The 13,982-nt window shown below is 33.2% G+C and overlaps 1 protein-coding gene across 9 annotated transcripts in view; it reads left to right on the forward strand.

The window, feature by feature from the left end:
* Positions 1-6,735, forward strand: part of LOC130452660 (kinesin-like protein KIF6) — a 46,546-nt gene extending 39,811 nt beyond the window's left edge. For all 9 annotated transcript variants that reach the window (XM_056792024.1, XM_056792023.1, XM_056792025.1 and 6 more), the window contains one exon: positions 5,364-6,735. In XM_056792024.1, coding sequence (XP_056648002.1) covers positions 5,364-6,586 — 1,223 coding nt within the window. In that variant the 3' untranslated portion in view covers positions 6,587-6,735. The remainder of the gene's footprint in view (positions 1-5,363) is intronic.
* Positions 6,736-13,982: the final 7,247 nt, after the last annotated feature.

The following is a 13,982-nucleotide window of genomic DNA, read 5'->3' on the forward strand; positions in this document are numbered from 1 at the left end:
AGACAAAAATAATAGATGGAAACAAATTCAATACAGTACCATAATATTGATGAAGCAGGAGACCTCGAACTATAAAAAATGGAAAGGAGAGAATCAACTTAACCATTCATAGTGAATAAAAAATATTTCATTCATGAGCACAATTGTGGAAGACATTTACAGAAATAATAATGATGAGGACCTGTTTAAATATTGGTCTATAACTTAATTCGTGCGGTTTGATAAAATATGGCGTAACTAGTATAATATTACAACGTTCCAATATTCCAAACCTGTGTTGGAATGATACTGTTATTGTACGTCTTTTCAGTATGTCATTCATTTGAAGCGTTAACAACAATATTTTTTTTTTCGCTCAAATATGTCGAACTTTGTTCATGAAAAAATGTTTTTGCTGGGAGTTCTTCATTACTTTAATATGAAGAAAAATGCTGTCGAAAGTCATCGTATTTTAGTGGAAGTTTATGGTGAACATGCTCTAGCTGAGCGAACGTGCCAAAAGTGGTGATTTTGGCTTAGAAGATGGATGAACGTCCTGGGCAGCCAAAATAGTTTGAAGATGAAAAATTGGAACCATTACTCGATGAAGATTGCTGCCAAACACATGAAAAGCTCGCAGAATCTTTGGGTGTCACTCAAGCAGCCATTTCAAAACGTTTAAAAGCAACTGTGAAATCCGTCCAACCATCCAATTCAACGGCAAAGCCGAATATCCATGGCGCGAAGGTAATGCTCTCTATTTGGTGGGATAAGAAGGGTGTGCTGTACTATGAGTTGCCAAATCCGGGTAAAACCATCAATGGAGACGCTAGCGAATACAATAAATCCGTTTGAAGAGGACAGTAGCCGAAAAACGCCCGGAATATGCGACCAATAATTTTCCATCATGACAACGCTCGGCCCCACGTTACTATTCCGGTTAAGAACTATTTGGAAACCAGTGGCTGGGAAGTTTCACCTCAACCAACTTATAGCTCAGACCTTGCCCCTTCTGACTGCCATTTGTTCCGCTCGATGCAGAACGCCCTCACTGGAAAACGGTTCACATCAGAGCAAGATATCAAAAATTGGTTTGAATCATTATTGGTGCCAAGCCGGCACAGTTCTTTTGGGATGGGATCCACAAATTGCCAGAAAGACAGGAAAGGGTCATAGCTTCAGAAGATGGGCAATACTTTGAATAATACTATTGTACATGTTTTTCTTGAGAAAACGTTCAAGTTTAAAAAAAAACCGCACGAATTAAGTTATAGATCGCGCACGGAGAAATTCTGAAAATATTGGGTTGGCAACAAAGAAATATAGTTCTTTCTGTCATGTCAAATATAAATTCAAACACAGCAATAATATACGAAGGTTACTACTTAAGTTTTTAGATATGGCAACACTGTTGTGAATATGTCAAATCTGACATTGTTATAAGAAAGTTTGACTCAGGTCACCTTCAGTCTCTGAAGACGATATCTTGGTTATCGAAACGCGCGTCAGACAGCTTAATTGTGAGTGTTGCTGTAGTGGTGATGTAAACAGTGTATTCAGTATGAATATCGCCAACGGTTCCAGAAATTCCAAATTAGAAAGTTTTTTAATGGTGAACGTACTGAAAAAAGTGTTGCTATACGAGTGCTATTTGAACTGTTTACAGAATCTTAAAACATTCCTCTTGGTCAAAAAGGGAATTAATTCGCGAAAATTTTCTTGCTTCAGCTTTTGGTGATTAAGCATTATTTTAAACCACCGTCTGTTTCTCTGGATTTCCGAACTCAATCGTGGGCGTACTTCGCTTAAAGATGAATTTCGTGTACCAGAAAACATTGATACTGATATTGCAAGATCGTCATGTGACATACCGTGAAATGAGGCATACTTGACCATCAATTCCACTTGCATACATTGAACATTTGGCAGTCAAAAAGATTTGCTCGCGTTGGATACGCATAATTTGACAATCTCTCAAATAAAAGCTCATGTCAATGATCGTGACAGACAAATACAACAAAAGTTATTCGCACACGAAACACTTGGTTGCCTGTTTTTTCGCAATAACAGGACATATTGTAACCGTTAGAGCAGCGTAGAACGGTCAATTATGAACGATATACCAGCATTTGTGTGCCAGTGTTCGAAAAAATCAGGAAAATCAATCGCAGAAGACGAATCATTCTTCACCACGACAATGCGAGCTCTCACATATCAGTTTAAACAGGTGTTGATTGATCGACCGCCGTACAGACCTTATTCCTACAGATCAGATATTGCAAGGTCAACGTTTTTTTACACCCGAAGAAGCGTTCAACTCTCATAGTTTAGATGCACCTTAATCGGAATGGAAAGAATGCTTCGACAATTGGTTCAAAAGTGTATTGATCTTAATGGAGAATATTTTGAAAAACAATGAAGCCAAATCCAATTATAAATATTTGTTTTCATGGGTCTATTGCAAAACTTAAGTAGCAACCCTCGTATTTACCGTTCTGATTTTCTAATGAAATGGAAGACAACGCCTGTCCTATTGATTAATATTGATCAATATTTTTTGCAATCACCGGCCTCAATCACATCAGTTGTTTATAGTATATAGTTGATTTAATCGCTTGGTCAGTTGCCAAACACTAAGCAACTGTTTTTGAAGTTTTTCTGGACTTCAGCCACGATCTCTTTCGCAATTTTTTTCCAAGAAGGGATTCACAAATAGAAACTTCTCTGCATATTACATATTAATATTCCATATAACAATAATAAAAACAAAACCTTATCAAGGATAAAAATGTGAATGACGAGTGGGATCTGATCAAGGAATATGTGTGGGTATATCGTCCTGTTGCCTTGTTTTAATGTCATACACCACCAACTTTTCTTTATAGTTAGGTGAAATGAACGCAGGACATTATAATATTGGTATCCACATAAAAAGCTAACGCAGTTCCTCTTTGGTAGTGGATGTAGTGGACATGAGATTTTTCTACATCCAAAGCTCCAAATCTTTTTCATTTGAGATTTCATATGACTTGATTGGTTGAGCCTGAGAAGAGCTGTGAGGGAACATTCAACTTAACTTTTAATTTTTCTGAGATTTTTCAAATTATCTGCTTAAAAATTCATATTATACAAAATAGTAAATTCTGATTGGTTGTTGGCTTTGCCAATAACTTATCAGTGGCGATAGGACTGTGCTCCTGTTCACATGTTTCCTCAGTTCTTCTTCGCCAGAAAGAATTTTTGTGAATAGTTTTTATTGCGTTTAAAGTATGGGTCTAGGTAGGAAAACAAGAAAAGCACGTACTGTGTAGGAAAAAAAGGAAATCAGAGAGTGAGGGACTGAATTTAATGATAACTGTAATATAGAGGTAGCTCCTGGAAATGATACACTTAATCATGATGAAATTAATGTATTCTTAAACGTAAAATGTTTATTCAAAAAATGATGCTCCTAAGGAAGCATTAATTCAAGCAGAGTTACGTAATATACAGCAATCCTACTACAAGAAGTCCTTACATTTATCCTGAAACGCCAGTCCACTATGTATGGAGTAAAAATTAATGTCATAAACGTAAGATGTATACCACAACAATAGGCTGAATGTTCAGGTTTCACCTTCTGATTAGAGAGCTACCATCTCCGTTTACTATTACTTCATACAGTAGCCGATTCAAATTACTACTAAATTTACATTCTGTATCTGGCTTAAAAGTTAATAGTAAGGAAGCCGCCATAATTCGTTCCTCAAAGTTCATCTGGGATGCGGCACCTATGGCCAACAAACATTCCTTGATGTGTATTAATCGACTATTGAAAGATATAATGGGTAATGATGTACCATTTAGTGGAAAAATCTTCATCATGAGAGGAGATTTTCGGCAAGTGTTACCAGTTGTACCTCATGCATCTAGAGTTGCTACAGTACAAAACTCAATTCAATTTTCAAACTCACCAAAAATATGAGGGCTAGCGATGATAAATGCGAATTTGCTAACTTTCTGCTTGCAATTGGTAATGGTCAATACCCTACTAATGATGATGGTTTAGTGGAGTTGCCTTTGTGCTTGATTTCAGACTCTGATATTATCAGTTAAATATATGGTCAAAGTTTACCATACCCTCTTGACGCTTCCTACCTTTCAAGCCAAGAATGGCACCCAAGAATAAGCACTGCGATGAGATCAATAAAAGGGTTTTAGATCTACTCTTAGGCTTAAGATGACTGGCTTACCATCCTATGTTGCTAAGAAAGGATTACAGTTTGGAGATTATTTCTGGTAGAGAGTTTGGACAACGGGTATTATTACCTCGCATTGACTCATCACCATCTGACACTACTGTTCCATTTTCATTTAAGCGAAGACAATTTCCTGTGACAATGGCATTTTGCATGACAGTTAACAAGGCACAAGGACAAACCATTGACCGAGTTCGAAAATACCTGAACCAGTTTTCAGTTATGGTCAGTTGTATATGGCCATAACGCGCGGGAAATCTTTCAAAAAAGTCAAGGTAGAAACTAAACCTAAAGGTCTACCAAATCCTCATATACTTTTTCCCCTTTGATGAGGTAAATTATAACTACTGACGCGTTTTTTCCTACTACTAATTCTAATATCGACTAATGCTGCGGAACAGCACGGGCCTTCTAGTTAAGTAGTAAATTCAAACGAGAGATAACGCAGATAACTGAAAAGCACATGTTAAGGAGTAGGAATAAGTTCGAAAGGCGACTAGAATAGAAAGCGTTGTTGACTGCTTGTGATGATTTTGTCAATCCAAACCTTGTCAATCGTATATCAACCATGATTCGATTGAAGTTTTTATTTTGAGATTATCCAATTTCAGTAGTTAGATGCTTACCACGATTAAAATGTGCGAGGTTTCACGAGTCGTGTTGTCGTTGTCTTCGATTTAATCAAATATTTTGTTTGTAGACTGAATTTTTTTAATAAAATGAACTTTTCAACTTGAACTTAATAGGTACCTGAACTTGGCCATATGTTTTATTTCGACACACACAAATAGTGGACAATGCGGCTACTGCCATACTTACATAACGACTTCGGGTTTCCGCTTATGAAAATAACTTTCTCAAATATCAAAAAACATTACATAATATCTTGTGGAAATCCTAATTATTCGCAATCACATTCTTATGACCACTTCTAGTATTTTTTTATGTACCTATAAGTAACATAGCTCACAAATTGCATATTTAGTTTGTTATAGTGATAGTTGATTAATCATTTATCGCTTCTAATCAGCAATTATTAAAAAGATAAAGACGATTTATTTGTTGTCTTATGGTTTTTCCAGACAAATTTATCTTTTGATTAAAGTCTAACTTTGTATTAAGACATTTTCCTTAATATTTATACAGTGCAGTTGAAAAATATTATAGACAGAATACCAGAAACTCCAGTTCCGTTAAGTACAATAGACGGACGAAGTACTATATCTTCTATAGATTCGTTGAATCATAAAATGCAATATCTAAGTATAGAAGACGAGAGAATTTTATATGAAAAGTTTATGTCATGTCCAGAAATATCCAGTGAATTGATATTCTATAAAAACGCATTGGAAAAGCAATTTAGGGAAGCTAAATTATGCGCAGAAACCATAGAAAATTGTCAAAAGCAGATAAATTTCATAAAGCAACAATTAGATTTACCTTTAAGTTGGATTGAAAGAAATCAATTGATACCGGAACTTGAAAAGCAGCAAACCATTTACAAAAAAACATTGATGGATATTAAGAATATCCAAAGTGAAACAGCCCATTTACAATCTGGTCTTAAACAAGCAGAAGTTAAATCCCAACATAAATTCAAAGTATGGATACAAGAGTGGAGTAATAATAAAAACCCTCGAAACGACTTTACCGACCGAAACTCAAAAGAAATCTCTTATTTTTCCAATGCTTCAAGTGATTATAAATTTTTGAATAATTATTTAGGGACTCATGAATATATGGACAAAATTAGGAATATGAATACATTAAATTTAAATTCATTTGATAATAGCAACGATTTTCTAAATAAACATTATTGTTATAACTCTGACACGGAAACTAATGATGTTCCTTCTCTATCCTGTTTAAAGAAGGACGTTTACTTAAAGCCTAACGCCTTATCATTTATTAGTGAACATGCATGTTGTAGTACCAATTGTATCCATTGCTGTGAACATTTTAATTCAGATTCTACTCTACCTCAGTCTTGTTTGGCACCATCATCAGAAGATTTAGTTGCAACCAAAGATTCGAATGGAGATAAAGACATTTCTGGAGATTCAGTTTGCAGAAAAGAATCTATTCCATCCATAATTACGTTGAAAAGTGGAGGATGTACTTCAGATGAAGATTTATTTTCAATTAAAAAATCACTGTTGTCAGTTAAAGAAGACGACGAAATAGTCGGTGATCATACATATAGAAAAGTAGCACCTGAGAAAGATGTTGATACCTATAATGGGATTGAGAAATATTTAATGGAAACAGATACTCTAGAATTTAGAGAATTCATGAAAAGCGTTGCTCTTACCGGTATAGACGAAATTGACAATGAAATTTTTTGTTTTTATAGAAGTAAATTTTGTTAATAAATGTTAATATATGATAGTTATCATACATTGGAACATTTTTCACATAATTATAGTGATTTAAATTCGTTAACAAAAGTGGATGTTTGTTTATCGGTATGACTTTGAAAGCGCTATAAATCTTAGTGAATTAAAAGACAAAAAGAAAAGTTAAAAATTTTATAGAAACGTGCAATGATAGTTTGCAGTGTGGTAAGGGGTATTAGCGCACTCGGAAATCAACTTGAAAACATATTCGCACTTCTATAAAATAAAAATATGGAATAATAATAATCATTTAGTACATTTATTTTATAATATCGATAGATCAAAACATACTTTCTATTAATAATACATTAAATAAATAAACTCAAATTTCATTGTCCCTAAAAAAGTATGTATTGATATTTAGTTAGCCTAGACCAGTTCCAAGCATAAACAAAATGTTGCGTTACCATAGTAACGAACAATAACTTATTACAAGTGTCAGTGTAAAACTTGATGTCGAAAAAGTAAACCAGAGTTACGCAATAAATTGAAAGAAAAAAGATGTCTACCGAAATTGTGAAAATCGAAAAATTGAAGTATCGAACCATCATCAAGTATCTGTATTTAAAAGGGTCAAGAGGTAAGCAGATTTACGAAAATATGCTTAATATCCTTGGTGATCAATGTCCTTCGTATGCGACCGTGAAAAATATTTGCATGTTGACCAAAAGCGTGCAAGGGTAAAAGCATCGCGTAGGATCTGTGCTCGATTTGAAAACGATGTAGATTTCTTAAACCGAATTGTTACTATGGATGAGACTTGGGTACATTTCTACGATCCAAAAACAAAGCAACAGTCATTAGAATGGCGACACTGTGGTTATCCAAGACCTAAGAAGTTTCGTGTCCAAAAATCTGCTGGAAAAATTCTTGCTTCAGTTTTTTGGGATTGTCATGGAGTAATCATGATTCATTTTTTGAATAAGGGTAAAATAATAACTGGAGATTACTATTCGACATTGCTACCCACTCGGAAAGCTATCCAAAGGTGTTTTGTTTTTGCAGGACAACGCCCCTGCACACAAATTTCATGTTGCCATGCAAAAAATTCGTGATTTAGGGTTTGAATTACTAGAACACCCCCCTTATTCACCAGATTTGGCACCGTCCTATTATCATCTCTTTCCTCAACTGAAAAAAAGTTTAAAAGGTCGTAAATTTTCTTCCAACGAGGAGGTAATAAAAGCTGCGTTTGCAGAGCAAGAAGAAACATTTTTTTTGAAAGGTCAAGAGACGTTGCAGGTTCGCTGTAATAAATGTATCCAATTAAGAGGAGAATATGTTGAGTAATAAAATATTTTGACATTGAAATTTTGTTTGGTTCTATAGTAGGCTAAGAATTTTTCAATATACCCTTGAATTTAAGGCGCGTGAAAGGTGTAACAAAGAACGATATATTAATACGACAAGATCTGGAAATTGTCTCTTATGGAATTCATTGAGCAAAGACAGTTGAGTTGGCAGGGTCATTTACAAAGAATGGAAGATTTAAGAAGAGTGAAGAGAGTATAGCAAGCAAAAGTAGACAAGAACAAAAAAAGAGGATGACCTAAAGACACGTGGGTCCAAGTAAACTTAGACCAAGCACCACTATGTGGTTATTTTCTTAGACCTTTTGATAAGTTTATGCCTCTAAATATACTTGATTTTAGGTCACTTCTGTTTTAAAATTTATTTTCTTTTAGTAATTTTTGAAAGAAAGATAAAAATTGTCGTTTCAACTTTTATTTAAGTCTCTATCAAAATATGATAATGACAATTTGTTTCAACAGAAGGCGCGACATGTCATACTTCTAATGTCTCTTTGGCGGCCGTAAACCAGATGTTTGCTGGGAAACTGTTAGGTTTAAATGTGCGTTGTATAGAGTGTGTTAAATAAAATTATTTATTGGAACAAAATGACTACAATAATTCTTTATAATAATAACTAAAAACTTAATTCACTCTGTCGACCATGCTTTCGACACCACCTTCAGTCTATCTACTCAGCTTCCCGCTCTCTTCTTCTTTTTTTGTATATGAAACACATTTTTCAGGTTTGACCACAGAACTATATTGTTTGTCAATATTAACACCCTCCCTCAAACCTATAAAATGTGAGAAATGAATTTAAACCATATAACACTTTTTCATCACAACAAATTTAACATTTTTACAAATTTAGTAAACTTTTCATTTGTTAAGGCTTTAGTGAATACATCCGCTAGTTGCTCAGTAATACATAAGTATTCAATCCTGACAATATTTTCATTTATTAAATCTAATACAAAATGTAACTTAACATCTATGTGCTTACATCTCTTGTTGTTTTCAAAATTTTGCAGTAGTTTAATGGCACTTTGGTTATCTTCAAATAAACAAACTGGTAAATCTAAAGTAAGATTTAAATCTTCTAACAAGTTTTTAATGTAAAGTAGTTGACATGATGCCACAAATTCAGACTTTGTACTTGACAATGTTACAAATGGTTGCTTCTTAGAGCACCAAGAAATAATATTATTAATAGTTTAAAACAATAACCACTTATAGATTTTCTATCTAAAATATCATTGGCCCAGTCTGCATCACAGTATCCAACTAATTTACTGTCACCTTTGTAAAAATGCAATTTACAATTAACGCTAAACTTTAAATATTTGAGCACTCTTAGAAGATGTTTGAAATGTTCGTCACTAGCGCAATCTTGAAACTGCCCAAAGAAACTAATACTGAAACAAATATCAGGCCTTGTGCCCATCATTATATACATCAAACTCCCCAAAAGTTCTTTATAAGGTAATTTTGTTTTTTGACTTTCTTCACATCTTTTTAATTTCAAATTTTTTTTGATAGGAGTTTTGACCTTCTTACAATTTTCTACATTGAATTTTTTTACTAAGGTGTTGATAGCAGAAATCTGATCTAAAGTCATGACTCCGCTTTTCTGATTCCTCTGTATTTTAATACCTAAGAAATCAAATTCATCATTAATACTTTTTTTTATTTTGAACGTTTGACATAGCTTTAACTTAAGTTGATTGGGAAAAGTAGAATCATTGCACGCAATCAAAATGTCATCAACATACAGAATTAAGTAGCATCTTATGCTTTGATCAAGGAAACTATATAAGCAGTAGTCAGATTTCGATCTTTTAAAATTCAAGTTTACCATTAAATCATTGAAGGTTTCATTCCAAGCTTTGGGTGCTTGTTTTAGTCCATATATTGCCCGATTTAGCATACAAACCTTATTTTTATCAGCAACTGTTATTTTAAGACCTTCAGGTAATTCCATGAATATTTTCTCTTTAACTTTACTATGTAAGAAAGCGTTTTTTACATCCAATTGTTCCAAAAGTAAATCATAGTTATTGCAAATACAAATTAGGATTCTTAAAGTGGAAAGCCTTGCTACTGGCGCATGTATCTATCCAAACTCATTGAAATTATTTTGTTCAAATCCTCTTGCTACTAATCTCGCTTTATAACTAAAATTACCTGCACCGTCATCCTTAATTCTGAACACCCATCTGTTGCTTATTATATCCTCATTTTCTGGTCTTTCAACCAACTTCCATGTGTCATTATAGTTTAATGCATTTAGTTCATCTTCAATAGCTTTCTCCCAGCTTGGCCAATTTGAAGTTTTCTTCGCTTCTGTGTATGATTTCGGGACATCTGATATTTCAGAGATTAATGCTAAACAACTTACATCTAATTCAAAGTCATTGAATCTTAATGGTAACTTCACTTGTCTTTTAGGCCTTTTTTCTTCTGTACTATTTTCAACATTTTCAAGAATATTTTCTCTTGATTTTTGAATTCTCTCATTTAAACTAAGATTTTTTACTTCTTTTTCTTTACTATATTCATCTTCAAACTCTTCATTTTCAGCTGGAATATTACAATTTTTGTTTTCCTCTAAAGAGAAACAGCTTTCATTGAACAAAACATTTCTGGAATGTATTACTCTATTTTCTTCTTTATTCCAAAGTTTGTATCCATTTTCTGTGTATCCTATGAATCTGCATACCATTTTGTCTTGCTTGTCTGAAAATCTGAGATTGCACAAAAAGCTATAGAATCATCTTCAAGTTCATTGTCGACCTCTGTTTTGGAATAACTAGCTCTATTGATGTCTTGACTCTGTTTATTATTCTTATTTCTAAAACACTGCTTCGCCTTATGTCCCATTTTACCACACACATGACATTTTATACCACAAATACTTGCAGAGTGCCCCATTTTACCACATTTAAAACATTTCAGTACTTTTTGCGCTGCATTAAATGAAGAGGGCACCTCGCCAACATTTTTAAGACTTTTATCAAACTTTTTATTTACTGAAAACTCTAGAAGCCTTTGTTTGACAAATTCTAGTTTGAGATCATCATCCGACATGGTTCGTAATGCTGTAACTACATTTTCAAATTCTTGTGGCATTGACAATAATAAGAAACATGACATATCAGATTCTTCAAAAGAACTTCCTAAATTTTTGAGTTCTCTAAAAACTCTGTCACATTTTGAGAAATGATCTTGCATATTCTTCCCATACTCATATTTCAGGCCAATTAGTTCTTTTAGTACATAAAATTTGGAACATGTACCTTTTTTACTAAAAATTGACTCTAATTTTTTTATCATCTCATAAGCTATCTCTGTTTCTTTCACATATTCTAGGTGAGTATCTGCTACACTTTGTATAATCACCATACAGGCTTTGTTATTTTTCTTTTGCCAATCATCATTCCTATTGCTTTGTGGTACTTCTTTTAGGATATCACTTAAATCCATTGCTTTTAATACGGAGTTTAACCGAAATTTCCAATTATCAAAGTTATCTCCATTAAATGGAATGATTCCATGTTTGTTTTCCATACTCGCCGTTTTTTCCTTTTTGTTATAGTAACCTTTTAATTTTCCACTTTTAACACACTCCCTCTGGGCCCATAACCAATGTTAGGTTTAAATGTGCGTTGTATAGAGTGTGTTAAATAAAATTATTTATTGGAACAAAATGACTACAATAATTATTTATAATAATAACTAAAAACTTAATTCACTCTGTCGACCATGCTTTCGACACCACCTTCAGTCTATCTACTCAGCTTCCCGCTCTCTTCTTCTTTTATTGTATATGAAACACATTTTTCAGGTTTGACCACAGAACTATATTGTTTGTCAATATTAACAGAAACTTATATATCTCGCCAAGGTGACATTGCATGGCCGCCTAGAAGTCCGGACCTAACACCACCGGATTTTTTATATGGGGATACTTGAAAAGTATTAGCTCCTCCAATAACAGCTATTCTCCGCGCAATGTGCAAGCGAGTTTTTACCAATTTGAGATCTAGATTCGAGGAATGTTTGCAGCGCGATGGTGCACACCTGGATGACGTGCTTTCTATGAAATTAATTTCCCAGATGTATATATTTAACATAACTTGCTGTGTTTGTATATCTGCATCTTTATTATTTTTTCTTACTACACTGTGCAATTTCATTGTCTTCATTCGCCCATGGTCTAAAGAACGCCATATTTCTATTTATTTAAAGAAATTTATTAATTAAATGAAACTCACCAAGACACGCCAATGCTTATTGCAGAGTTTCTAGCAGGAATATTACGAAAAAAATGTGTACATTCAGCTTCGGTCAATAGAAATGCATTTATGATTACGAATCGATGTTTTCATTGGTAAACAGTGGAGATGATGAGTCCACGTGGACTGACGATTTGGTATGAGTGCCGTGCGTATTTACAAAACATTTACTGTCTTCTGCAATTGATATTAAAAGAAATATAATTCAATAATTAATTTGAGTTCATTTGAAGTAAGAGTGTACTTAATGCCTCCTCAGTTCACTGAAATTCAGAAAGCTGTAATTATTGTCAAATTGGAAGATGACTGGACTATAATTATGGTAGGTATACTAAAAATTTGTAAATACTTATCTATTAACTTAATATTGGTAAATATTGCAACAAATTATAAGTAAATTAAGACTGCAAAAAGTATCAAAAATCTGCTTCAATGAACAGAACTGCAAATTCTTACACCAGCTTAAAGTAATCATGTTGTTGGTACTCTATGGACACCATTACCAGATACGACAATTTAAAGGACGCTTTAAGGTTTAAATAGGAAGGTTTTATCGAAATAACACAGAGACGATGCAATATATGATATAAAGAAGATATAAGAAACCATATATTACAATGAGGATAAAATCGAATATAACGTGACGAATCAACTTAGTTGGAACCGTTGGTGATATTCATACTGGACACACTGTTAACTGAAGAAGAAAATAACAGTTTACCTTCAGTCTCTGAAGACGATAACTTGATACGCGCGTCACACAGTTGAATTGTGAGTGTTGGTGTATTGGTAGTGTAAACAGTGTGTTCGGTACTACTCGAATCATCTATTGAAATATTTGAAAATTTTAATAAGAAAAGGAAATATGCTCACGGATTTAAGATTCTCAAAAAGCAAATCATTATGAAAAGTACAAATAAAAATAACAGATGTTCTTTTGAAACTTTACCAAAGGATATAATCGTCATCATGAGATGACATTTAATAAATGAATTAAGTGTTTGTTGTTAAAGGTTGAATTTCCATGAATACATTTCAATAAAATGTGAGCAAGTTAAAAACCGTTTTGAAAAATGTAACAGTTACTTATGGCCTGGAATACTTATTTCAAAATATAAAAAATACGTGATATCCTAAGTATAATGTATACGGAAATTGGAAAAGGTCAAAACAGTGTCGAATGTCGAACAATAATTCTGTAAAGCATGTTTTTTATTAAATTAGACTTAAAATAAAATTATTCAATGAAACTAAAAAACGTGATATCCTAAGTATAATGTATACGGAAATTGGAAAAGGTCAAAATATTGTCGAATGTCGAACAATAATTCTGTGAAGCTTGTTTTTTATTAAATTAGACTTAAAATCAAATAAAATTATTCAATGAAACTAAAAAAAGCAAACCGTTTCGTATTTAAGACTGATTTTTTTGAATTCCCTGACCAGTCAATTAAGGCGATAGGTATGAAATATTAAATTTTGATACCTCAACTTTGCGAATACTGTTCTGAAATTTTTTAATAGTGTATTACACGGACATGAAAAATCGTAGCTAATTCGAATGGTTTCTTTCGCTCCGAACTGGAGATGCGATTATTAAATTTATTTGAATCTCTCGATTCTCAGTACAAAAATTTTAATATATTATACAGAGTGGCCCAAAAGTCGCGCAACCAATTGAAAAAAAATGACATTGCGTAGCAAAAGTACAAAATTTATTCAAAAAAAAAACGAAATACACAAAATTAGTTTGAAGCAAGGCAAAAGCTGACTCCTTGACA

The sequence above is a fragment of the Diorhabda sublineata genome, chromosome 2, assembly GCF_026230105.1.
Source record: "Diorhabda sublineata isolate icDioSubl1.1 chromosome 2, icDioSubl1.1, whole genome shotgun sequence".
Taxonomy (NCBI): Eukaryota; Metazoa; Arthropoda; class Insecta; order Coleoptera; family Chrysomelidae; genus Diorhabda; species Diorhabda sublineata.